This window comes from Oryzias latipes, chromosome 17 (assembly GCF_002234675.1).
Source record: "Oryzias latipes chromosome 17, ASM223467v1".
Taxonomy (NCBI): Eukaryota; Metazoa; Chordata; class Actinopteri; order Beloniformes; family Adrianichthyidae; genus Oryzias; species Oryzias latipes.
In genome coordinates this window covers 18,378,176-18,405,911 of record NC_019875.2, presented here as the reverse complement: position 1 = coordinate 18,405,911, position 27,736 = coordinate 18,378,176, and the positions used below count along the sequence as shown (strand labels likewise).

General features: G+C 38.4%; 1 protein-coding gene and 1 long non-coding RNA gene across 6 annotated transcripts; one reads left to right on the top strand and one right to left on the bottom strand.

Annotated features, from left to right (window-relative positions):
* Positions 1-10,809: 10,809 nt before the first annotated feature.
* Positions 10,810-20,940, top strand: nop9 (NOP9 nucleolar protein). Of its 5 annotated transcripts, XM_023965331.1 has the most exons (13): positions 10,811-10,910; positions 11,384-11,474; positions 11,505-11,612; positions 13,559-13,795; positions 13,868-14,056; positions 15,216-15,323; positions 17,740-17,881; positions 17,974-18,166; positions 18,247-18,387; positions 18,472-18,591; positions 18,717-18,929; positions 20,360-20,465; positions 20,561-20,940. In XM_023965331.1, exons 1-13 carry the CDS (start codon positions 10,878-10,880, stop codon positions 20,713-20,715), a joined length of 1,836 nt encoding a protein of 611 aa, XP_023821099.1. In that variant the 5' UTR covers positions 10,811-10,877; the 3' UTR covers positions 20,716-20,940. The 5 variants fall into 5 exon arrangements, with proteins under 5 accessions (XP_023821101.1, XP_023821099.1, XP_023821098.1 ...); XM_023965330.1 differs by having other exon boundaries at positions 11,384-11,612; XM_023965332.1 differs by lacking the exon at positions 10,811-10,910 and adding an exon at positions 10,935-11,035 and having other exon boundaries at positions 11,384-11,612.
* On the bottom strand, positions 18,886-27,440 carry LOC111949079. Its single transcript, XR_002875107.1, has 3 exons — positions 25,140-27,440; positions 24,465-24,564; positions 18,886-18,962 (listed from the first exon to the last, which is right to left on the bottom strand). It is a non-coding gene; the product is annotated as an uncharacterized LOC111949079 (long non-coding RNA).
* Between the last annotated feature and the right edge of the window lie 296 nt (positions 27,441-27,736).

Genomic DNA, 27,736 nt, shown 5'->3' with positions numbered 1-27,736 from the left:
CAAAAACTTAGGCAGCTTTCAGTGGGTGTCTGTTAACAATTAGTAAGCCATGTTAGAATTCCACTGAAACCAATCTAAGATTTAAGTATAGCCTAGGATAGTCAAAACAGCAGCATTTCAGAGGAAGACTGGAGAAATAAAGGCAGAGAAAGGAAAGATTTTTGTGGTGGTTCAACCTCAAACCACCACATAGGTGTTAGTAATTCTTTATTTTTCTTTAAATTAAAACATTCATTTTTACTTTTTTTACTTAAAATAAATTAACAATGGGTGCACACATTTAATTTGTTTTAAGTGAGAAAAAGTAGTTTATTTACTTTTGTTTGTTTTCTGAGTTTCCATCTCAGGTGAGCCATCCATAGTAATCAGCAGAGGAGATTGGGAAATTCCACTGGGGAACTGCAGGGGGTGCCAACTCTCCTCATGGACTTTATTTTGCTTATTTAAAGGAAATTATTTTGTACATTTTTGTTGAAGACTACTTTTGTATTATATGAATTTAGTTTGGTTTCTGTTTTGTAATCAGATTAATTAGTTTGAATGTTTAATTACCGTAGTTAGTTTCCCCTCCCTCATGTGTCTAGTATGGTTTGTCCCTGTCTATAAAGCTTCCCCAGTGTGTCAGTGTAATGGCTGAGTCTGGTCAGGCCTGTTCAGTTTAGTCCCACTTGTTTTGTTTCATTTAGTTATGTTTTCAGTTGGGCCCAAATTACTTTAGTTTAGAAACTATTCTGTTTTGTACCTTCTTTTTTTTTTATCTTCCTTTACAAAGAAAAATACTGCAAAAAAAAAAAAAAACAATATTAAAAGATTTGCAAGAAACACCTATTTTTGTCTGAAGTTTAAAGCAAACATCCCGGGGTTTATTTGAAATAAAATATTTGGAGGACAAAGTCCAAACTTTCTTCCATTCAATATCTGGGGCAAATTTTCTCCAATAGTGGGTCACATAGGGTACAACTGCAATGTCTTTCTGAAACAGTGATCTTATTTTTGTAACTGGAATATTATAAGTGGTTAAAAATTGATTGTATGACATTAAACACCCTCCTGAGTTAAAAAGTTGATATACATAGAGTATATTATTTTGAAACCTGTTCCCTTCTCTACCTCTGCCGGTTCCAAGCCCGGTTTGAGAAGGTTGCGTCAGGAAGGGCATCCGGCGTAAAACATTGCCAAATCTACCATGCGACTCGTTCGCTGTGGCGACCCCTGATGGGAGAAGCCAAAAGTGGAAGATATTATTTTGAAACCAGTAAAGGAAGAATAAAGATTTATTTTTGTACAAAATATTAGTATTATTCTAGATATAAAAGCTGTGAGGAGAAAATGAATGTTTATAGATTAGAGACCAGGCCAGAAGCATTTGTTTGTGAAAATTTGCTAATTTAATGGGCAACTTTTGAATGTTATAGTTAGATTGGAGAAGAAAAGGGAGTCCACCGAGTTTAGAAAATAAATAGTATGGAATAAAATTCCATAAGGAATCTGGGTTGCAAAGAAATTTCTTAATCCAATTGATTTTAAAGGTGTAATTTAAGGTGGTGAAATCTAAGACATTAAGACCTCCTGCGTCTATTGTGTTCAAAAGCACTTTATCTTTAATGTAGTGAGTTTTATTTTTCCAAATAAATTTGTAAAGCATTTTATCAACGGTTTTACATGTGGATGCGTTCACATTGAGGGCAAGTGCTGGATATGTCAATCTGGAGATTCCTTCAGCTCTGGATAATAAAGTTCTTCCTCTTAAAGTGATGTCCCTCTGAAGCCAGCGGTTAAATCTATTTTTGGTCTTTGCAATTATGGGATTAAAATTTAGGTTGCATCTATCCTCTGTGTTTTTAGAAATCATAATTCCAAGATAAGTAATTTGTGATTTTACAGGTAAACCATGTAAAACTGAGTGAGCGCATTCTGAAATAGGTAAATTTCACATTTATTTATATTAAGTTTAAGGCCAGAAGCTTCTGAGAATTTATGAATAAGGTTGATTACAACGGGAATTTGATCTTAATTTTTCAGAAAAAGAGTGGTATCGTCAGCAACTTGACTTATAAGAATTTGTTTATCAGCGACTGAAATGCCATGGATGTTATTTTACTGGATGAAAGCTGCAAGCAGTTGTGCTGCTAGCAGGAATAAATAAGGGCTCACTGGACAGCCTTGGCGTACCCCCCTACCCACCTGAAATCTTGGAGACGTACCATATTTAAGTTTTATTGTACTGTTAGAATTATTGTAGAGAGTTTTAATAGCTTTTATAAAAAATGGTCCAAACCCAAATTTTTCTAGAGATCGATAAATGAATTCATGTTCTGGGCAATCAAAGGCTTTATAAAAGTCCAAAAACAGAATAAAACTATTCTCATTTATTAGTTCGGAATAATCCAATAAATCCCAAACTAATCTGATGTTATTAGTAATGTGCCTATCAGACATGAATCCTGATTGGGATTCGTCTATAATAGATGTTAAGGTTTGTTTATTTCGTTTGGCTAAAATTAGAGCTAATATTTTATAGTCATTATTGAGGAACGAGATAGGTCTCCAGTTATCAATTTGAAGTTTATTCTTATTAGGTTTGGGTATCAGTGATATAATACCTTGTGTTAGAGTAGGGGGTAGTTTTCCCAAATTAATACTTTCAGTGAGCATCTCAAGGATAAAAGGACTAAATTCCGTTGAAAAGTTTTTATAAAATTCACTTGACAATCCATCATTACCAGGAGATTTGTTCTTTCTTAGAATCATTATAGCATCTTGCACTTCCTCTAAGGTTATACTGGCATCACAGAGTTTTTTATGTGTTTCACTGATAATCTTACACTGTTTAATAGAATCTAGTAGCTCACGCGTTTTAATTTCTGAGTAATTAGAGGAGTAAAGTTTGTTGTAAAAGTCAGAGCAAAAAGAGCCAAGAATTTTATGATCTGTTTCAATTTTGTTGTTAATTTGAAGAGAATCCAGAGAGTTATTGCTGAAATTAGAATTTTCTAGTCCAAGAAAATAGGAAGAACATTGTTCCCCTTCTTCCATCCACTTTGCTCTAGATCTCATAAATGCACCTTGTGTTTTCCTTTTATACATCTCTTCCAGCTTGTTCTGATATTCACCAAGTTCTTTCAGCTCATTTTCAGGGATGTTCTCACTGCTTTTATTAGACAAGGCAGCAATTTTAGAGCAAAGTTCGTTTTCCTCTTTCCTTCTAAGTTTTGCTAAGTTACTACTATAAGATCTCATAAATTTCCCAATATCAAATTTTAATAATTCCCATTTAGGGCTGAATATTTTAGATTCAGTAGCTTTTTCCCAGAATGATTGGATTATTTTTTTTTGTCATTTCTATTACAGTGTTGTGGGTCAGAAGACTGTTATTTATTTTCCAGCAAACAGCCCTGGGAATTTTGGACATTGGGGAGAGAGTTAACTTTAGGGTGACTATCATATGGTCAGAAAAGGGAGCTGGATGAGAATTCACATCAACATTAGTGACATTAATTTTTTTTGACGTCAGCCAGTAATCAATCCGAGATTGTTTAGAATAATCTTTGGTGTGCCAAGTAAATGATTTTATCGAAGGGAATTTTGCTCTAAAAGCATCCACAATTTCAAATTTATCCATGAAATTTTCTAAATACTTATTGTTTGGATTAGTTTTTCTAGGAAGGTGTCTATCTAAGGTATTGTCATTAACAACATTGAAATCGCCACCAAAAATCAAAAAGGCCTCAGGATATTTTTTAAGCCACAAACTAATTTTTCCATCCCATAAATCAAATAACTGACTGTTTTCCAAAGGAGAGTTGTAGCCATATACATTAGAAAAGATCACCACATTCTGGGAGATTAACAGCACCATAATAATCAAATGCCCGTTAGGGTCACTGTAGTGATGGATGATTTCCCCAAGAAATTTATCCTTTAAATTCAAAACACCGGCCATTTTTTTAGAACCATGAGCTCCCCATATTTTTTTACCCCACTGACTTTTCCAAAAGTTTAAATCTTCCTTTGTGCTATGAGACTCCTGAATAAAACAAAAATCACATTTAAATTGTTTGATGAACAAAAAAACTGCTTTGCGTTTCAAAATATTTCTTAAATCCCTGGCATTAAATGAAAGAAACGATAAAGACATGAACAATAGAACAAATTCTCAACAGAGAACAATAAAGAGAAATATCAACTTCAGAAGAGTGCATCTTACTTTAAGAAACACGTTAGAACTCGAGCTTCACTTACTCAGAATATTAACATGTTTAAAGCCTAATAATGTCATTAAAAACTAAGTGACGTGAATAGCCACATTTTAACAACCAAGATCAAAACAGAAAGATTTTAATTAAGTTTTGCAGACACCTTGAAGTTAAGTTTTCTACCAGAAAGGAGTCAGATTGGTGTCCCACATCATCCTCAGGATGGTAACATGGTGACGGTTAGGTGGAAGGGGGCAGGAACAACTGGGTGCCATTGGCGAAGGCGCGTCCAGCAACGAAGTAAGCCGTTTTGCCTTCAGCCCGAGCATCTCTCACCAGCGGCCAAAGGAGGCGTCGTTTCTCCCGGTCAGAAGCGATGAGGTCTTCAGAGAATCGCATATTGTTTTCTTTTAGGTATCTTTGGCTGCTTTCCAGAGAGCATCTCTCAGGGCGCGGGAGGAAAATTGGAGGATGATGTTCCGTGGCGTGGTCTTATTAATGTCCCTCCTTCCAAGTCTGTGCACGATGTCGAGTCCTTCATTTACCTTGATGTTTTCATCCAGTAAGGTTTTCTGGCAGATGGTGATGACTTAGCTTTCACATCTTCGGTGTTGTTTTCTGGAACCCCGGCCAGCCGCAGGTTCCACCTTCGAGAATAACGCTCCAGCTCTTCAATGCGACTTTCACAGGACCCCATGAGCTGTTCCCCCATTTTAACTTTTGTGTCCATCTCCTTCATTTTAGTTTTCATTTCTTTCAGTTCCTCCGAAAGGAAATCAATCGTTTTTTTCAGACCCTCAATTTTCATACAGTTCTCCCCCACCATCTTTTCAATGGAGTCAGATCTTGAGTTAATGAGGCAAGAGAGTTTGGAAACAATGCCTTCAGGATCTTCGATTTCAGAAGCTTTACCTTTTTTCAGAAGTGGGGACTTCAGTGGCGTATCAGGGAGGGGGGTAAAAGTGAAATCGTCAGCTTCCATTGAGTCTGTTGCAGCCGCTTGGTTAGCATAGTTGTGTGCGTCTATAACACAGCCTTTTGTGGGCAGACTTTCTCACTCTTTCCGTTTATTTTCGGGTTTTGGCATGCTGGTGATATAAATATACTGTTGTTGTTGTCACAGTCTTTTTAATTGGGGCTTTGACAATGCTTTTTAAGCAGAGCTCGAGCGCGAGTGTCTTACCGAGACGCCATCTTGGCCAACCCCCCGTCAATGTTTAGCAATGCGGCTCTGGGCGGAACAGCCTCTGCCCCACGTGAGTTAAATCAAAATTTTTGTAGCCTACCTGTTTAATACATTTTATTGGTTGGTATTCAGACAAAAGCAAATCAAGCTAGAAAAAAACCCAACCCATAACTAATTAAATAAGGATAAAAACATACTGGTCTCACACAAAACAAACAAGTGAACACCTGCCACCGATTAGCACATCTAACATATTTTAAAAGCACAGACAGAAAAGAAAAATATATAGTAGGAAATGTGACATGTTGAAAAAACAAAACAAGAAAGCAATGGGAAAAAGTCAGAACAAAACAGCTGGTGGGGCTGTGCGGTTTCCTTGCCCATGCTTTACAGCAACCGGGGATGCTTCCTTCAAGCTCCATGCTTACCCTCCCACAAAACAATCCCAATGACTACCATCTGACAGCCCTCAAACCCTGGACATCCAGCGCATGGCAAACCAATCTCTTTCATCACACAGTCGGTCAGGAGACACAGTGGGGATGGAGGAATTAGATGGAAGGAGGAATGGTTAGGAAAAAAAATTTAGGGACTAGAATTGACTTTGATGGCTTCATGTGAAGTAAAGAAAAATAGTGGTGGTCGCCAGAAGAATGGGATGAAGAGCAGATGAATGGCAAATATTTTAGGTCACAAGGCATTGTTCTTTTTTCAGGGGAAAAACAAAAAAAAAGGCGGGTAAAATGGTTTTAAAAAAGAAAAGGCTGCTGCCATGAAAAAGATCCCTCCATAAATGTAAAATGAAAACAGAGGAAGGGAAATGCAGAAGGCAAAAACTTAGGCAGCTTTCAGTGGGTGTCTGTTAACAATTACTAAGCCATGTTAGAATTCCACTGAAACCAATAAAAGATTTAAGTATAGCCTAGGATAGTCAAAACAGCAGCATTTCAGAGGAAGACTGGAGAAATAAAGGCAGAGAAAGGAAAGATTTTTGTGGTGGTTCAACCTCAAACCACCACATAGGTGTTAGTATTTCTTTATTTGTCTTTAAATTAAAACATTCATTTTTACTTTTTTTACTTAAAATAAATTAACAATGGGTGCACACATTTAATTTGTTTTAAGTGAGAAAAAGTAGTTTATTTACTTTTGTTTGTTTTCTGAGTTTCCATCTCAGGTGAGCCATCCATAGTAATCAGCAGAGGAGATTGGGAAATTCCACTGGGGAACTGCAGGGGGTGCCAACTCTCCTCATGGACTTTATTTTGCTTATTTAAAGGAAATTATTTAGTACATTTTTGTTGAAGACTACTTTTGTATTATATGAATTTAGTTTGGTTTCTGTTTTGTAATCAGATTAATTAGTTTGAATGTTTAATTACCGTAGTTAGTTTCCCCTCCCTCATGTGTCTAGTATGGTTTGTCCCTGTCTATAAAGCTTCCCCAGTGTGTCAGTGTAATGGCTGAGTCTGGTCAGGCCTGTTCAGTTTAGTCCCACTTGTTTTGTTTCATTTAGTTATGTTTTCAGTTGGGCCCAAATTACTTTAGTTTTAAAACTATTCTGTCTTGTACCTTTTTTTTTAATCTTCCTTTACAAAGAAAAAAACTGCAAAAAAAAAACAATATTCAAAGATGTTGCAAGAAACACCTATTTTTGTCCATTGACTAATTGTGAACCTTCACAATTTTATTGACACTGAGAACTTAAATTGTTCAGCACACATTTCTAAATTTTATCGCAATTTATTTTACACAGTTGAACATTAACGCAGACGGGTTTCATTTACCTCCAAATTAGAAACTGTGGTGCACAAATGTAAAGGTATCTATATTCTCAACCATACAATAATCTGAGTTGAGAATTTAAGACCTACTAAAATGAAAAACATATATATATATATATATATATATATATATATATATATATATATATATATTTTTTTACATGTATCATTTTTCTCATGATGGTTATACATTAAGAAAATTAAGATTAAAACTGCGTTTGGTAGTTTTTCTTTATTCAAATCGTTGTAAATCAGGAGCAGATGGAAAAAAGGCCATTTTAAAAGGTTATATTTGTGACGTACAAACTACAATTGGCAGGCCACAAGCTCCCTGCTCTGCTCGATTCCAATGCATCCACTTGTACGTCTTTTGTTTCCTGGTCTGAGCTGGCGTCTGATTTAAAACTGTACGGCTGAAAAGCTCCATCACTGCTTACCATTTTTGTTGCACCGCTAATGTTAGTTTGGGGTTGTGAGGGGCTGTAAGATAGTGAGAGAAAGTAAAAAAATTAAGGGATCATGGAAAATTAGTGCAGGCTTAATTCACACCAACAGTCCCATCCGCAAATCAGAGGTGGATTTCCAATGAACTCCTGCTACTCTGCAGAAACTGTCCTAGAAATAACAAAGGCTTTTTTTGCCTAAAAAACTGCATAATCCTAATTAAAAAACCACTGGGAAGGTTTTTATAATGGATCCAAAATGGTTGATGTGGGACTTTACTAAAACCAAAATACATGTTATCACTTTATTTGTTTATACCCAAAGTTAAAAATGAATAATGTATGTATTTCATTAAACAGACAAGACCCAAGCTGAGGAAACACCTCCAAAAGTCTTAATGTTAATACACCATACACATTTTTCAGCAAAAACAAGATCCTAAAAATGTCAATTTAAATGTTGGATGTCCATAACAACGAATGATAATTGCAACCTGAACACAAAAGCTTAAGAAAGAGTCATCCATTTCTGCTTAAATGTCTAAAAAACTTTAGGTTGATCTGATATACGAGGAAAATGACTACTTCAAACAGATAAAATCAATATAGTTAAATAGCATAAAACATAGTCTAAAATTATAAAGCAGCAAGATAGCGGCTGTAGGGCATTCCAATGCTCGAGTCACTGAAGAAACACATGAAAGCAGAATTCCTTCTCTGATCTCTTGCTCTACCCGTCATCTCCTCAAAGACCATGTCATGTTAGTGCAGTACTGTGTGGTCCTTGTGAGCTGACTGAGTTAATAACTGTTTGACACTGCCCGCAGCCAGTGGCTTTACCCAGAATCCATCAAATCCAGGGAGAACACTCAGATGTGGAAAGGAGCAGCATATAGTTAGACAATAAAAAGAACACAACTCTGAAAATAAAAAATACGAACTTTATTCTGCACAATTATGAGGAAAGAATGTTGACTATTGGTAAAGCCTTGCAAGAAAAGAAAAAAGGTCAGTTTTTTTTTTTTAAAGTACGGTAGTTTCTGATTAGTTTTCAAACAAAAATTATACATTTGTTGGAAAAAAGTTCATGGCTAACTAAGTTAAACCTTGCCGTTCTGTAGATTTAGATGTGCAACAACGCAAAAGCTATTTCTATGAGCTTTAACTGAGCTTTCCTTGTTAAGTCTTGGGTTAAAAAAAACACCCTGAACTTGTGTTTATCCATTATGTGCAAAACTATGTTTGGCCAGAACAAAGAGCTTTAGCACAAATGCTGCTAACCTAAAGTCATGCACGTTATTGAAGATTTGGTGAACTGAGCTGATTTCTAAACAGAAAACCTCGACACCCGAGTGTTGCAGAGTCAACAATAAATCAATGAAACCGCACTCCTTAAATGTCAAGTAAGAGACAAGTAAAAAAAAGCACCAAGATGCTCACTTACAATGAGAAAATTCAATTAGCTTAATCTTTATTCATCTTTGTTTAATTGTAATGATTAAAAATGTTTTTGTATTGATGATGCTGTTCATTTAATTTTTCTTATTGATGAATTTAGTGTTTTAAGGCACTATTTTCCCTTGCTATTTGAAGATGATGTACATTATTTTGAAGGGAACATGTCTTTCTGATGTCAAAATTAAACTAAGTAACAAATTGTTCTATCTAGAAAAAATGTAAACGGTTGTAACTGATAAATTGTAAATATTTAACATATTTAACATTTATAAATAGATGGTTTAAAGGCTGTAAATAAAGTGTGTTTTTTATACCTTTGTGCTATATTAGATGACCCCACCCTTGCATTGACGTACTGTGTAACCCTTGTGCTATCCTAGGCACTTTAACATTGGGAGTTGGGTCATCTAGACCCCACTAGACAGTGCGCTGAACCTTTTTTCTTCAATGATTTGTGATCTTCACTGGTGTCCATGGATTACATGAAATCTTTCCACCTTTATCCACCTTTGTCATGGTAGGGAGAACACATCAATGTAAGGGTGGGGTCAGCTAAGATAGCACAAGGGCTAGTGGGTCTAGATGACCCAACTCCCAATGTTACAGTGCCTAGAATAGCACAAGGGTTAATAATGTAATGGGGCTTTGTGGCTCTGGATGGGTTTTGGTCAGTAGGAAACTGTTCCAGCTGGCTATTTCAGCATTAAAGGTCAAAGATCCTTGACCTAAATTAAAAATTATAACTAGGAATACATCGAAAACTTTAAATATTATTATGTTATTTTAATTTGGCGTGCAACTGGGATATTTGCAAAAATTGTTGATACATTTTTACACAAAACTTTGTTTATTTAAAAAAAATACATAGCTTGTACAAAACTAAACTTAAGGCTACAATGATTAGAGAACTAACTAACTAAAAATAAAAATTGAAATGAATAAATGTTCAAGGGTGTGTTTCATCAGTTAATACTAGAACAGGGGTGTCAAACGTATTTTCACCAAGGGCCACATTAGGATAGTGGTTGTCCTCAAAGGGCCAGATATAACTTATACATGTAACTAAATGTAACGAAAAATAAACATAACTCCTTAATGTTAAATAACTCATTTATTTATTTGTTATAACTTTGTAACCCTTGTGCTAGGTGCTAAGGGTTAAAGTGACAGTTACAGTTGCATAGAAAACATATTTGCTTGTTACTTTAGCATAAATCCTTTTAAATTTGATTCTGACAGGTTAGGTTATATGGAGAGTGTTTAATGTAGTTGCCTAATCCGATATTTCAAGTCTGATTCCCCCCTAGATATGAATAAATACACACCAATTTTGTTTTTTTTTAATTTTAAAAAATTAAACACTTGTGCTCTCGGGGGCCACATAAAATGACGGGCCTTGAGTTTGACACATGTGGTTTAGAGCCTTTTTTGAAGTATTGAATAGTTTGGTTTATTATTCCTTTGTACTTTATTGAACACAGTCCAAGTATACAACATGAGAACCAATGTAGTATATAATGTAGAATTCAGAGACAATAATAAGCAGCCCTGGGGCTGCTTATACGAAGAATTACATACAGTAACAGTTTTAAAAGCCTTTTTGTTGGTGGAAAATGACATTAATGTGATATAAAAATGTACATCTATTATGACCTGTAAATAATTTGATGTCTATTATTATTGTTATATTTATCTATATAGAATTTCGCCAGAAGAATTAATAAATTCATTATATTCATTTTCCGCGCTTGCCTGGGAAGTATCGGCGCTTCTGTATGACGTCATCGCGGCGCGTCACTAATGTTTAGAAATGCGGCTCTGGACGGAACAGCCTCTGCCCCACGTGAGTTAAGCATTCTCCTGTCAAAGTTTATATGTTTTTATGTTGTAGTTTTTCTGTTGAGCTGTGAGGAAACGAAAGAATTTATATTTTTACGGCGATGTGTGAAACATTTAGTCTTTAAAAAGGTAAATCGAAGCAGCTCCAGTCCAGCTGCAACTACAGTTTTTCTCTAGTCTTTAAATATAAAAATTACGTTAATGGCAGCCCTTAGGTGACTGTAAAAGCCTGTATTTTAACTGTAAATTCGTGTATTTTAACTTTTACTTTTAATTATTGGAACGCAAGACAAAGCCACGTCGTAGATTGGGAGAAATCTATTACATAAATGATGACTATTATTAGTGATTTTGTATTTTTATTACAATTTTAGGATAAATTGCCAGATTTTTCATATTGAAATACAGTAAAAAAAAAGTTTTAAAAAGATTAACATTTATAATAATAATAAAAACATTCTTCCTTCATTCTGAAAGACTGAGAACATGGCCAAAGGAAACAGTGAGAAACAGCAGAAAGCTGGAACACAGAAGAGAAAACCTGATGCTGATGGAGGAGGAGGAGGAGGTCAGAAGAAGAAGAAAGGCGACGGACCAGCAGAGCAAGGAGAGGCTGGCAGGAAACGTCTGGATGCTCCGAGCGTCGGCTACTTTCGCAGAGTCGGAGAAAGACTTGATGAAGGTTTCCCAGATGATGAAGAGAAAGGTCAGAACGTCTGATTGAGTTATTTAGGAAAGAACAAAGAAAGAGTTCCAGTAACAAGAAGAAGAAAAAAGCTGGGAATTAGTTCTCTGTTTTTTTATTTAACTGAATAAAAAGCAAAGAAATTATTAATCCCTCTAAAACTAGACATGGATGCAAACAGGATTTCTTGCTGGTTCAAAATAGTTTACTGAGGCAGAATTACTTAATGTTCTGTTTATATCATCTGAGAGCAGCTCTTAGATGAAATAAAAAAAGACCCAAACACAACAAAATCATGAAGCCGAAAGGGAAAGAAGAAGACAGTAACGTGGATATTTGCACATCATTTTCTAAGTGCTGGACTTTTTTGTTTTAGGCCGCTCGGACCCAGAGGAAGTCTTAAGGTTACCATTACGGTTAGGCTTTGGTTGATTTGTGTGACCAGCAACAGCATATAGGCCTCGTATGCATCGAAATATGTGCAAACAATGCAGAAATGTGCATCTTATTATGTGCGGCCAGCATGACTTTGCATCACTTTGTGTGTTCGGTTGCATGTAAATACGTGTGAATGAGGTCTGACTTAATCAGTTCAAAGCAAAATATCTTTCAGAAATCCAAAGAGAAAGACAGAACTGGTTTGAGAACAGAAACCTGGAGCTCTTAAATCCAAATCAGTGACTGGATGTGATTTAGACAAAGTGGATTTCTATATATATATTTAAATACTGAATTTGATTTGTGTTCTATGAGTAAATACTAAGGGGTTAATAAGGTTTTGGCAGTCACTGGTTCTGTGGTTGGTCCTACTGTAAATAATGAGAGGTCTATATTGTGTAATGACATTAAAGTTCTGGGGGTTTTCTTCTGTCCAACCGGCGCCACGGGAGGCTGCCAGTTACCAAAAGCTTTATGTCCGCTTACTTGTGTCCAAATCCAGGCCTGAGGTCCGGCCTCCTGCTGCTTTTCCAAAAATCCTGCTTTTCATCTGCTGCTGAACACCTGCATCAGGTGGGTTTAGCCAAAACAGAACATGCGGGACAGCGGCGCTCCAGGCCTGGAATCGGACCCCCCCGAGTTTAAACGATCGGCCTCTGTCGCTAAGCAACAACTTGATGCTGCCAGAGAAGCGGCCGGAGAGGCTGAGGTCCTCCAGAGTGTGCAGGACTCTGTGGAACCTGCACTCTTCTATGGACTGAGCTGCTTGGGGGGGCGGATACACAGACAGGAACAGGAAGTGGATTAACAGACATCCAGTTCCCACCCTAACCCCTATATAGTGCACTATATAGTGCATACGCCTTTTTGAAGTGCTGTCCAAATCTACCATTCTAAAATTGAGTTCCCTAGAAATTTCCCACAAGTCTCTGCGAAAAACCAGTGTGCATCGATGCTCACTAGATCTGCAAATATAGACCACAATGCATTGCGTCGGAACAATTTTTGCAAAGAAAATGTATTTTAATGTACTTTTTTAATACACCATCACCGTTTTCCATCTTCTGAAGATAGTGGACTCATAAATAATAATTGCAAAACGCTGCTATCAATTAGAATTGAACTTTGTGAAATCGATGACGTCATATCCGCTGTAGTGAGCATGGTGTCCGAATTTCTTTTAAAACTCATATATAGTGCCGCACTATATAGTTTTTTAGTAGTTTGGGTGACATAACCTGTGACTGTGAGTGACAGGAGGTTGTTATGGAAACGGGAATCCATCACGGACGATCCTCTTCATCGTCTTCACCGAGGAGCTCCGTCAGTGGCTCTAACAGCGGGCTGTGGGACGGAGCGCTTTGGCAGATCGACCTTTACTCTACAACAATAACTGAGAGACAAAATGTAAAAAAAAAGAAAATAATCCAAGAAATCACCTTGTTTGATTTTGAACGATTTTTTGGTACTATATCATCTCTTTGGAGAGGTTTGGAGTTTTTGAGGTGTTCCACTCGATCTTCCTGCAGAAATGTTTGTGGAGAACGTCCTCATGGAGGTCAAAGGTCAAGCCGGCCGAGTGGCGACGGATCGGACAGGAAGCATCACTCTACAGCGGCTGCTTCCCCTCTGCAGTCCCGACCGGGTGGGGGAGGTGATGGCCGAGGTGGGAGGAGCCCTGGGCTCTGAGTTCAAAGCGGTTTGTTGCGATCGGTGTGGGGGCCACGTGGTGGAGAGCGCTCTCAGACAGATGTCCAGGTGGACAGGTGAGATACGTCCTCCCTGTGCTGCGTCCTTAAAAGCAGATCTACAAAATAAGAGTTTGTTTTTTCCTGCAGAGACGCCACAGGAGGAGGAAGAGGAGGAGGGCCCTGGAGTGTTGGAAGGCCAGGTGTTGTGTTTAGGTCAGGTGGTGAGGGAAAACATCGCGGAATTCATCGCCCACGCTCACGGCTCCCATGTGGTCCGAACTCTCCTCCACGTGCTGACAGGCTGTCTGGGACCGGCTCGCTCTGAGACGCGCCCAGGTAAACACTTTGAACTCATCTTCATGGATCTCACAGGGAGAAATTCTCTCATCCTGGCAGCTCCATGAGAGAAAGAACAAGTGACCGGACCACGTCAGCTCCCTGGATATCCACTAAAACAAACAAATAAGTAAATATTTGGGCTGCACGATGTGAGGAAAACTCGCCATTTGCGATATTAGTGATCAATATTGCGATGACGATATAAGTTGTGATGCATAAACAAATAGAAAAAAAACACAAACATTAGTTCAATTTCACTGCAACAGTTTAATTTAAGTAAGAGTCAAGATAACCCTCATCTACATAGGAGGCAAACATCTAAACATAAAATGGCTCCATCCGATTGGTCAAGGATGTAAAGGGATTTATTTCATTCATTAAATACTTCAAGTTGCCATAAGATTGTTTTAGCGAATTTAATTTTCTTTTCTTTTTTCAAAGAATGAATTAGAAAAAGCTCTATATGAAAATCAATACGTCTTTCATTGCAATAAGAATGGTAAAATTCAGTTCATTTAATGTTCACAGTGATGTTTAATGATTTAATAATGTGAAGCACTGCAACTGTATCTCATATAGAAGTTGCCTTGTGTTCTTAAATTATTTTTTCTCAGACACGGTTTGTTTTTGTCAATCGTACCTTACATGTTTCGGCGGAATACCTTCCGCCTTCATCATGATGTGACGTCTTTAAAAGCAGATGATTGTGACTGAGGCGGAGTCATCTGTCAGACTTTGACAGGTGACTCCGCCCCTTGATGTCTGGAGGATGTTGCTCCAGGTATGGGAGAGCAGGAAGGCCCCTTCCTCCCGGTAGAGTAAAACTAACCTGTCTCACGACGGTCTAAACCCAGCTCACATTCCCTATTAGTGGGTGAACAATCCAACGCTTGGTGAATTCTGCTTCACAATGAAAGGAAGAGCCGACATCAAAGGATCAAAAAGCGACGTCGCTATGAACGCTTGGCCACCACAAGCCAGTTATCCCTGTGGTAACTTTTCTGACACCTCCTGCTTAAAAGCCAAAAAGTAGCGTTTGCACTTGGAATACAGGCACACAAATCCCTCCATAAATGAGTTTTGTTTCAACAAATGATCTCCCAAACTCTAATTTACTGACATTTCTGCCATATTTGCGTTGTTTCTATCAAACCAGGTGTGAAAGACCGCGGCGTTTCTCCTCAAATGACAGACTTTGAGATCCCCACATCCTTCTGGTACGAAATGGGGAAACTCACAGAGACTTTGATGGAAAACATTAACCGTAAGTCATAATTTTTTCATATTTCAGTCATACTGATTTTGTTTATTTGTATATGCCGTCAATTTTTATGGTCACTTGAATGGATCATAGGGAAAAAACAAAACAATGTTTAGAATCTGTATATATGTACATATATTTGCTGCTTGCAGCATTCTTTATTTTCTTCTCGTCTGCTGTGACGTTTTTCTATAAAGCCTCTTTTAATGCACAGCAGAGCCAAAGGGCAATTGCATTGCTGAAGGGTAACCTTTTGAACGGAGCTCTGTTCTAGATTGTGTTTAGCTTTAACATGTTAAATGCAACCTTTTCTGTTTTTTATGGCAAAAGAAAATAAAATCGTCTGCAAACGCTAGGGCAAACGCTGCAGAGTAACCTCAATGGGGTTTAGCAGAGCTCTCTGACAGGGAGAAAAACTGTCCTGTCTTTTCTTCTGTTCATGTAAAAGCAAACACACCCACCGTGATTTAATGTCCGGCTTTAAAACCGCATCGACCCATTGATCTGTCAGTTTATGACAGAATCTGGCACCGTGACGGGTTATAAATCTCTTTTATGAAGACATTGTACACATAAATGTGATTAAATACAAACTCATGTAAACATCCAAACTAAAGTGCAGCAAAAGTGACTTAAAAAGAGTCTCCGCTTTTAGTGTTAAGTTTAAAAGGAGTCCACATACATTTATATACTATTAATCTGAATCATGGGGACAGCAAATTCTTACATCCCTTGCATCCCTACTGCGTACAAGTAGGTTTTCTTTAAAAGTGTCTAAAAATGACTGTGCTAATTTAAGGATTTTGTATTAACCTCCTTTTTATATTTTTTTGTATATTTTTTAACATATCTTTCTTATATTGTCTTATTTCGCAGTTTTTCGTTTTCTACTCTTACTTGACTTTTTATTCCACCGGAAAAAATTGCACTGTAATTTCGTTGTACATGTAAAATGACAAATAAAGATATTTCTATTTCTATTTAATTGTTGTTTAATTGCACAGAGCCAATTGCAAAGGTTGTTCTACATTGATACTGGCTTACTTTTTTCTTTTTCTTTCCTATTTTTACTGAAAACCTTTTTTTTAGCAAAATTGCTAGCATACATGCAACAGGAAGTGGCTTTTTTAAGCTAGCTATTTTCGCCTATGATATCTAGCACTCTATTAGTTATTTTCTACTGTTATAAGCTGAACTCTAGAAGTTGAGTTCTTGACATAAAAAATGCAGTCCTTCATGTCTGTTGTACCATCACAAAAACGAACAAACCCACATGTACTTGTTTTTGTCATAGTGAATGATACAGCACAGAACTGTTGGTTTTCACTGTGCGACAGTGCGATTTATGGGGTCGAGAATGATGTGCGTGTCTGGAGAGCGTTAATAAAAGTGCTCTGCTTTCAACCACCGAACTATTGCCACTCATCGTTCCACAGTTTTTATATTTTTACAGAAAATCTGTTTAGTAATTGGCTGTGCATGCTAGTATAGGTGAAACAGGAAGTGTATTTTTCCAATTTAGCTATTTTGTGCTTTAATAACGTACTCTAGAACTTTAGTTGTGACATGAAAAAGTTGCATTACTAAATTAGTGTGCATTTATCACAAAAAATCTCAAACACACATTAATAGGTTCTTATTATATTTCTACAGAAAAATCTTGTTAGCATCTGGCTATCATACTAGTATACGTGCAACAGGAAGTGTAGCAAAGCTGCTGAAGAACAAACAACACGGTGGACTAGGAATAGTAAAAAAAAAGATAGAACAACAAGGGAAGACCAACTGATTCACAAGCATGGAAACATTTCACAGAAAAAAAACATAGATTGCTAAATACATTTTTTTAAACGAGAAACCTGAAACCTCTGATTTTGTCAAAATATAATCAAAGCTTTCAGGTTTTAGTCCCCTAAAGAGCAACAACTGCGTATAGGGACATCTGGTGGCCAATTTAAGTCATTGCAACTTCCTTAAGAACAACTGAAGCACTTTAATCAGCTCTAAAAGTTAGACAGTAAAAATATATTATAACATGTCAACAGTCGTGTTCATTAATACAAAATAATTCTACATCATTTTTATATATTTTAAATCCATTCTAGATCTGTTTTTTGAAGACACAACTTGAATTAAAAATAAATATTTTTTTTTTCCGTGAAAGGACGTCAACATTTTGTTACAAATGCTACTTTTATAGTCAGAAAAAAAAATCTTGTTTACATCATGCTCTTAAATATTTGGAGCAGATCCCTTCGCTGCTCTGTGGGGGGCAGTATTGCACCAGCAAAGAAGAATGTGAAATGTGCAGAGTGACACCAAAGCAAGAGTTTAAAATCATTTTTTTCTCAAGTGTGGACCGGTGATTTGATTTTCCAGGTAGAAAAAAAGGTTTAAATAAAAGTCCTCTTGTGTTCAGTCAGCATCACAGATTCTGTTGCCAGTGCCGTGTTCCAGACCATGCTGACTGTGAGCCACAGAAAACGCCCTAAACTCTGCAAGAAGCTCCTTAAACGCACCGTGGAGTACCTCATGAGTCGCAGCGCGGCTCCTGGAGTTAGGTTCGAGGCCAAAGCTGTTTTTTTGTTTTTAAAGCTGATTGACAATAATTATGACGAATACTAATATGGCCTGTTTTTCATTTCCCTGGCAGCCCTCTCCTGGTTTTCTTGAAGGATCAGGCGTCCAGTCATCTTCTAGAGACTGTAATCCAGCTGTCCCACATTTCTCTTCTCCGCGATGTTTACAAGAACCATCTGAAAGGAAGCTTGGTCAGCCTAGCCCTCCATCCCATTGCTAACTTTCCCATTCAGAGATTAACAGCAGCTGCAGCCAAATACAAACTGGTGGGTCCCTTTTGCAGCCGAGTGCAGGTGAGAGAATGTTCCCAATGCCGAAAAGTCACGACTTTCCGCTCTTCCTGCAGTTTCCGCGGTTGTTTGACGAGCTGATTCAGGGGGTGGAGGCCATCTTGGCTGCAGGTCACATGGGCGTGATTGTTCAGCTGGCAGACAGCTGTGCAGAAAGTGGACAAAAGCAGGATGAGATGATCAAGAGCCTCCTCAATGTGAGCGGTGCAATTTCCTCTTTTGAGTTTGAAACTTTTTATTTTTTGAGCTCATCTGATGATGCACAAATGTTTGAACCTCAGGCCTTTCACTGCGCTGAGCCCAGCTCCCGACAGGTCTGCTGCCTCCCCCTCTTCATGTCCCTGCTAACCTATGAAGTGTACTACCACTCTGATACAGCAGGGGGCGACGCACAGACAGAGGTAAAAACGGAAATCGAATCAAATCATTTTTGCTGGAATTTTAGCCGATTTAACATCCTAAAGCTGCTCTAAAAATAGCGCTTTCAGTGAGGTCCTTTCTCCTTTTTTTTTTTTATTTCTCCCAGATACCGCTGACCTCCATCTGTTACCACGGCTCCCGGTTGGTCCAAGCGCTGGCTAAGTTTAAGGAGCGCTCGCTTCTCCTCAGCAGCCTGCGCACTCTGACGCCCGCTGACCTCTTGACTCTGGCTTCACACCCGGCTGGCAGCCACGTCCTCCAAGCGCTCATCACCACGTCCAGCGACAAAGGCCGGGGCAAGATCCTCAGGAGGCTGGAGGTGCCGGATGTTAACAGGATTCTTCTGCTTTTGCTTTAGGGGCACCGTGAAAGAAAAAGTAAATTCATTTATGAGAATAAAGTCGTAAAAGTGCGAGTAGAAAAGTCAGAATTTTATGAGAGTAAAATAGCTGTAATTTTGTGAGAATAAATCTGTAAAGTTATGATTAATAGTCCTAATTTTACAAAAATAAAGTTTGACATTGTATTTTCTAAACTAAAGTTGGCGGTGTAACCCTTGTGCTATCCTAGGCACTTTAACATTGGGAATTGGGTCATCTAGACCCAGACAGTGCGCTGAACCTTTTTTCTTCAATGATTTGTGATCTTCACTGGTGTCCATGGATTACATGAAATCTTTCCACCTTTATCCACCTTTGTCATGGTAGGAAGAACACGTCAATGTAAGGGGGGGGTCATCTAAGATAGCACAAGGGGTAAACCTCCATCCACGTTCTGAATAAATCCATAAATGCAGCTATTTTACTGTGACTATATAAGGAAAAATGAAAAATCCAAACCTTAGGAAGAGGACCCGTTTGCTACAGATTCTCTTCAATATTCTTATACTTAGAATAAAACAATGTTGACTCACTAAGAATCAGTATTTCCGTATTTCTGAAGCCAAAGTAACGGTTCACGATGTGTCTTATTTTTTACGCTGTTTTTTTTTTAACCTTTCCTAGGAAACAGACTTTTGCTTCATAAATGTTTTTTAATTCCGTGCATTCTCAGTTTAGGAATTCTGAAGTTTGAACTTTTATCATTAAAAATTGACTTTTTTTCTTAATTTTACAACTTCATTCTCATAAATGTAGCGTGTCTTTTTCATAATGTTATATCTTTATTCTTGTTAAATAGCAACCTTTTTTATGTTTGACTTTATTTTCGTAAATGTACGACTCATAACATTACGACTTCATTTTGATACATTTGATTTTTTTTCTCATTGTTTATTTTCGAAAAATTACAACGCACTCAGTTTCACGACTTCATTGTTGTAAATTTTACCCTTTTTTCTTCCAAATTTAAAACGTTATTCCCGTAAAATTACGACATTTTTCTAATGATTTCACATCTATACTCTTGTAAAAATATGACTTTTTCTGAAATTGCGACTTTATTTTCATAAAAATACGACGTTTTCTGATGTAACGACTTTATTCATGTAAAATGCATCTTTATCTTTAATTTTTTTCAACCTTTTACGACTTTACTCTTATAAAATATTGACTTTTTTTACATTACGTTACGACTTTTCTTGGAAAGTGACGACTTTTTTATTTTCATAAATGTTTGATTTTGATGTCACAACTTTATTCTCATTCAATTGCTAGTTTTTCTCACACTTTTACATCTTTATCCTCGTAAATAGCGTTTTTATTTTTATGCTAGCCTTAATACTCCGTCGTCCTTTCCGTCTGTTTCTAGGGTCAGTACGGCCAAATGGCGTGCTCCAGGCTGGGCAGCCGGGTGCTGGAGGCCGTGTGGAGCAGCGCCTCAGTCAGTCAGAGGCAGAGCATCGCTCAGGAGCTAGGTAACACTCCTGACATGGCTGTCAGTGATTTATGCAGGAAAACAAAGATTTCTGATCACCACCGTATCTCATTGGCGCCTGTCCCGCCCCTCTAGTTCAAAGCGAAAGCCAGCTGCGGTCAGATCAGTTTGCTCGTCACGTGTGGGCCAAGTTCGCTCTCTCCCACTTCATGCACAGAAGAGCCCACTGGCAGGAAATCCAGACCGGCGAGTCCAAGAAGAGGAAGCTTTTCAACGACATTCTCAACTAGAGAGTTCATTTTTGTTCCAGCTGTGTTTTTGGTTTTTCATCTGACAGAATAAAGAAAATGTAGTTCTTTGTTGCTATAACAACATTTCTGGAATCTGTTCTTCATGATCATGTCGTCAAGATTTAAAAGGAGATCCAATAATCTTTTTAAATCTTGAACAAAACCTATAATATTATGTGTTTTTGATATTTGCAATAAATAAAGTCTCGTGGCCAAACATCTAAATATGCTGTGTTTCTGAATATCCTCAAATAAATTTCAGAGTATAAGTAGCTTTAATTCCCCATTGTTTGGCCGGGTGCAACTAATACTCAGCTCCAACTTACATATGATTTTTAGCCCTTGTGCTATCCTAGTCACTGTAACCCTCGTGCTATCTTATGACCCCACCCTTACATTGACGTGTTCTCCCTACCATGACAAAGGTGGATAAAGGTGGAAAGATTTCATGTAATCCATGGACACCAGTGAAAATCACAAATCAATGAAGAAAAAAGGTTCAAGGCACTGTCTAGTGGGTCTAGATGATGTGCCTAGGATAGCACAAGGGTTACCCACCTTTGTCATGGTAGGGAGAACACGTCAATGCAAGGGTGGGGTCATAGGATAGCACAAGGGTTATTTTGTTGTGTAAGTTACAGATGTTCTTCTGTTCTTTGATGTTGCACTGTTCTGAATGTCACTTTTGTCTCTGCAAACAAAAGAATTTCCCCATCGTGGGATAAATAAAGTTTAACCCTTGTGCTATCCCAGGCACTTTAACATTGGGAATTGGGTCATCTAGACCCACTAGACAGTGCGCTGAACCTTTTTTCTTCAATGATTTGTGATCTTCACTGGTGTCCATGGATTACATGAAATCTTTCCACCTTTATCCACCTTTGTCATGGTAGGAAGAACACGTCAATATAAGGGTGGGGTCATCTATGATAGCACAAGGGGTTAAAGGTGGTAAATAACTTTCTTCAAAAGTGCGACTTGTATAATTTTTCTAGACATTTTTTGGTATGTGCAGATGTACCTCTGTCCCCACCCTTAGTTCTAAGGTGGACGTTTTTTTTGTTTAGAAAATCCTAAATCACTTGATTCAGAAATTAAAGCTTTTAAATTATATAGCGTAAAAATACACAATGTAAGTTGTTTCTGTGATCCTAAAAGATTCCCAACACGGAGCAGTGGATGCAGTTAATTATTATTTTTCTCCAAATAGAAATGCTGCTGCATTCCACATCGCGGCTTTTGCTGTTTGGAGTTTGGTTTCTGACTGATGTAAAGACAGTGGGGCTAGCGGTTAGCACTGTCATCTCACAGTTTGAATCCCAGTTGGGACCTATCTGTGTGGAGTTTGCATGGGCGTGTTTTTTCCAGGCGCCCCAACTTCCTCTAACAGTCTAAAACAAACATGCTTCATCGGTTAACCAGTGTCTCTAAATTCCACGTGTGCGTGTGCAGCCCTGCAACAGGGTGTACCTTCCTTCACCAAAAGCAGGGTTGGCCCCCGCGGCCCCATGACCCCAGAAAGGATTTAGAAGATGGACTCCCTAAATCTCCTCAAAACTAAGGTGTGATATATTTTTTCTCTTAACCCTTGTGCTATCTTAGATGACCCCACCCTTACATTGACGTGTTCTCCCTACCATGACAAAGGTGGATAAAGTTGGAAAGATTTCATGTAATCCATGGACACCAGTGAAGATCACAAATCATTGAAGAAAAAAGGTTCAGAGCACTGTCTAGTGGGTCTAGATGACCCTACTCCCAATGTTAATGTGCCTAGAAGGTAAAAAGAAGCTTAATAGGAAGCATTCAGATCTTTTTCATGCATTATGGGAATTCTTTTTGGCTATGTGCATCTGAAGAAAGGGAGAAAAAGAAGTGATTTCGTCGTCCAGTCTTCCTATGCAGGTCCCGCTTATGCTTTTCCACGTACAAATTCTCTCTTTTGTGCATTTGATGAAACAGCAGTCAGGCATCGAGGACTTTGAAAATGAATAAGAACTCCTTAGGTTCCCAATTTCAAGGCAGCGAACCATGACAGAAAGTGTACACATCATCTAGGAAATGATGTGCAAAAGTTGTGCTGAATTTTCACACTCACACATTTATTGAAATGATTAGCGCCACTCCTCTGGTGCTAATCTTACTGTAATTTGACAATGTGAGTCAATATGTTTGGCTTAAATAAAAGAAATTAATTCAAACTGGATAAAATGGGAAAATAAATAGGATTTTAGTCTAAAGTAAAGTCTAATGGACAACCTGTAAATAGATTTGTTCAGCATGTTGTAGATTTGTTTAACTTAGAAATGCTCACAAGTCAAGTTTCAGTCTTTGGTGACAATCAAGTCTTAATATTAATGATAAAAATGATCATTTTGTTCATACAAATTGTCATTAGATTACTTTTAGAGAATTAGTGAGGACACAATGACAGGTAGTTGGTGTTTTTGTCAATTACGAGTGCAATAGGATCATAAGGAGATGTTTTATATATTTTATAAGTACGGCATCACAGTATGCAGCTGCTGTAAAGAGACAAAGTTCTTCAAAGTATAGAAATGCATTTCAGTTCTAACCACTTGAACATCGCTGCCACGGGAGAATCCTGTATGACACATGGGATATTTTATTTTGAAAGGAACTTGGACGTCCTGCTGTTAAAAGTAGAAAAGTTATTTTCTATAAAAATTTTACTTCAATGATTATAAATGTATTTGAAAAAAAATGTTTATGAATTAATTGAATACTGGTCGCACCATTATAAATAAAATGTTGTTTTTTTACGTTGAGGTGGGACTTTTCTTATCTTTATCTGCAAATTAAATCAAATAAAATTAAATCAAACTTACTTGTAGACTACTTTTTGCTAAGGGTGTTTTTTTTCCTGGAAATTCTGAAAGAACTTTGCAACACAAATGAACAGCAAAAGTCAACAACAATAAGTTCATATGAAATTCAGCTTTTAAGTGTATCATAATGTTCATTCCTCACGTTTGTTTTCGTGGGCGAAAAACGCAGACGCGCTGCCGAGGCAAACTAAAGGGTGACATCATGAAAAGGGCGGCGCCCACAAGGAGCCTTAAAGATCGAGTGGTTTTACTTCCAGGTAGTAAAAGGAACTGTAGAAATAACTCGCATTTCATGTTAAAAAATGGTTCTTTAGTGTGCCAAAGGTCAAATATGATCATATCTGTGGATATAGTTTACTCCGAAAGGCTAAGGAAAAGCAGGGTATGGGTCCTTTTAAAACCAAAATCTGAGACTTTTTGGCCCCAATATTCGACGGAGTTTTAGGGCCACCAAAAAAAAAATTACGAGATTTTGAGTCGTAAATTTTCGAGAAAAAAACGCGTAAATTTATGAGATTAAAGTGGAAGTGAGCATTCACCGTGCAGCAAGTGAACGCCGCGCACTCCGCTTTACTGACACCGGACCCCAGAAAGCCGCTCCACTGAAAATAATCTGATTTTGAGTCGCCAAAAGGTTCAGAATCTCTTTGTTTTTTAAAACTATCCGGAAATCAAACCTCACAAAAAGGCTCCACATATGTCATCTTCAAGCTTGGCTCCGATAAACGGACAGCTTTGGTGTTTTTTGCACCTTAATCAAGGACTTTTTCGCGTAAATTTACGAGATTTTTTTCTCGTAAATCTACAAGAAATTTAATTTAACAGTTAGGACTTTCTTTCTTGTAAATTTACGACTTAAAAGTCGTAAATAAAAAAAGTTTTTTTTTTTTGTAAACTGACCCTGAAACTCCACCGTACAAAAGGCTTTGGAGGTCTTGTAGAGTTTGGAATGTCGTCCCAAATGTTCACCTGGAAGCTGCAGGAAACTTTCTAGTTGTTTCTGAAAAAACAAAAAGAAAAGTGAACTTTTTAAGCAGCTTTGACCCAAAAGTCATTTTTATAAAACACGATCTTACTTCTCTTTTTGTTAAATTAGCACACTTTGCAGATCTCCTAGCTTCACTATTTTGACCAGCTTCTTTGTCCTTCGCTGTGCATTAGGCATGTTTGACAATATTGTACCGCCTCCCTCTCTTATTTTTGCACCCCGGCTCTTTGCATGCAGGGTCATCCTGCAGAAGAAGGACGACCTCACAGACTTCTCTGCAGCTAAATCTGTGTATATGTACGTAACTCCACGAACTGCAAATATGTGAGATCTGCCGAAGAGCAAAGTTGGGAGTCGCTGATTCCACAAGGTTTTGCTGCCACACAGAGGGTGGCTTTTTCCTCCGTTGCATCATTTTGCCCACAGAATGAATCAGTGGCAGAAAAAATCCCAGCCAGGGTAGCAGATCTGTCACAGCCTGAGACACTGACGGGGCGTCACAGAAACAAATTCTACCGCCCTGCTCTCCGTTCCCACCTCCTTTCCCTGTAGGTGTTTGTGTAGCTGTTATCTGACAGTTTACTGACCTGTTTGAGTGAGAGAAAAACCATCTTCTATTCTGACAGACGGACTGAATATTATTTCAAAGAACGAGCTGATTGGTTGTCAGGCGTTTTACACTCACAAAAGGGGAGGAATGTGAAAAAGAAAAGGATCCTTTCTCTTGTGAAAATCAACGTAAAATGTAAATATAGGACATCTGAGATGCCAAAGGACTCGCTGTCTCCTTGACGACGGTATCTAAGCAACCGTGGCTCCTCAAAGCATTCCTCCAACCCCATCTCTCCGTTTCATTCTCTCTTAAACCTGTTTTTTTTGCCAGTTTGTCTTCCTCTCAAGAGCCCTCCAATGCATGAGATGGATACTGCGCTCGCATTAGCAATGCGACCTCATAGGGCTGCAGGATTCCAGAAGTACACGTCCGCCAAGGCGAAGCAGAAAGAGAAGGAAGGAAGGAGATGTAGTTTTTAACCCCTTTGAGGACTGAATTTCTTTCCAGCCCTGACAAATAAAATTGTTGCTGCTTTTACATAGACGCTAATTACGGATCCCCAAATAATCCATCTGACTGCTTTTATTTTTGGAAGATTTTCAGGTAAACATACACAGCAGTTGTTTTTAGCTGTGCCAAATGTCTCTGGAGGGGGAGAGATGGTAATACCCCAAAGCCCACCGTGTTGCTTTTGTCTTTGGCGTTTCAGGTAAAACATGACACTTTTCTGGTAAGGTTCTTTAAAAAAGGCTTCCTCTGGAGATGGGGTCGGATTTTCTAGATCATATCATGCTGAAAGGATTGGGATTTTTTTTCTTTTTTTTAAGCAAAAATTCATTTGAAAATCCATTTTCTCTTTAATGTCTTATCGTTCCACAGCTCTGTGCGCTTCTTCCATTAGTGGACCTTTTTATGGTCCTGTTTGAACCCAAAAAAAAATAAAAAATATGTATTGATGCCTCATCTGCTGCTGTTACTGCACTACATGGCAGCAATTATTGGCAATTTTCAATTAAGGGGTTTCGACTCGTCTCCACCGCTCACGTCTGCCGCTTTGATTGAATTAATGCTTTTAATTCTAGAGCTGACGGGGCAGCGACACGCGTGTGACACGTCATCACAGATCCATACGGCGTGTTTGAACTGCATGGGGTTCTTTGAGTGTATTTTAAGAAGGACGGCCTCCCAAAAGCAAAGAAAAGCATCAGCTGGAGGGGTAATTGCCTGCATCCAAAATACGCCTCATTTGGCGATGATTGGCATCTGTAATCAGGAAGCATTTTCACAAAAAAAAAGAAAGAAAAAAAAGTTGTCGGGTTTGTTGATTACAATTTCAAAGACAAAGTTTAGGCTGGAATAAGTTTGATTTTTCAGCAGATTCACCCACAGAAACCTTATTACAGCTCTTCCCCCCAAATTTCCACCGGTCCGTCTGCGGTGTGTCTTTGTTAGAACGTCCATCCACCAATCGGATCGTCCCATCGCCTTCGTCATGTCTGCGTCTCACGTCCGTCCCTCCGCAAGGCAAGCTTTACGCAAGAGTTCTATTTCCACTCAGATGTCGCAGCAAAAAACGGAAGAACTGGAAACAGGTACTTTCAAAATAAACCTCGGGCTCCCGGTTTGTCCTGTCCCCCCGTGTTGAGTAGTTCGTTCTGCTCTCTTGGCTCATCCGAAACCGGAGCGATCAGGCCCCGTGTCTCTCCCGTTTTAGGTCCTAGTCGTGAAGGACCCAAAATGCGGGAGACTTGGCTGAAACAAACATTTAATGAACAAATTCGAACGTGAAATTAAACTATAGAGAAACAAAACTGATGACCTGAAAAGGAAGAACTGAAAACCAGACACTTAGGCTGTGTCTGAATTCCTTCACTACTCACTACACAGTGTACAATATAGCGCGTTTGCCATTTTGTAGTGCGTTCTGAATCTACAATTCCAAGATTGAGTGCCCAAGTAATTTCCCAGATGTCTCTGCAAAAAACCAGTGAGCATTGATGCTCACTAGATTGGCGAATCTAGACCATGATGTATTGCGTTTAATAATATTTGCAAAAAAAAGTATTTAAAAACCGTCCCGTACAACAGTAGCCAGGGACGGGCTCCGGAAAAACGAAAGGGAAACAGCGGGTTAAAAAAATGGATGGAAGTTCAGGAGGAGAACTACCGGATCGATCCACCATATTGGATGTGTGTTCTAATCGGCCCGCTGTCACTGAAAACACCACGTGCCCAAAGCGAAGTCCCTGATTGGTTGATACTTTGAAGCAACTACGCAAAACTTTAAATATTTCAACTGGCTGCGCCGCTCAAATCGCGCTGCTGCTGAATCGCGTGCCTCACCTTTAACCCTTGTGCTATCCTATGACCCCACGCTCACATTGACGTGTTCTCCCTACCATGACAAAGGTGGATGAAGGTGGAAAGATTTCATGTGATTCATGGACACCAGTGAAGATCACAAATCATTGAAGAAAAAACGTTCAGCACACTGTCTAGTGGGTCTAGATGACCCAACTCCCAATGTTAAAGTGCCTAGGATAGCACAAGGGTTACACGCGCCGTAGAACATTCAGATCGCGTCTGTATCATTGACTTCCCATTGAAGCTGGCCAACTCTGCTGCACGAAT

Excerpts from the sequence above, each read along its gene's own strand:
- nop9 (XM_023965330.1), top strand. The coding sequence starts at position 10,878 with ATGCGGCTCTGGACGGAACAGCCTCTGCCCCAC. Across the intron at positions 15,324-17,739 it reads TTTGATGGAAAACATTAACC|TCAGCATCACAGATTCTGTT; the intron begins GTAAGTCATAAT and ends TCTTGTGTTCAG. Across the intron at positions 18,388-18,471 it reads TGATCAAGAGCCTCCTCAAT|GCCTTTCACTGCGCTGAGCC; the intron begins GTGAGCGGTGCA and ends TTTGAACCTCAG.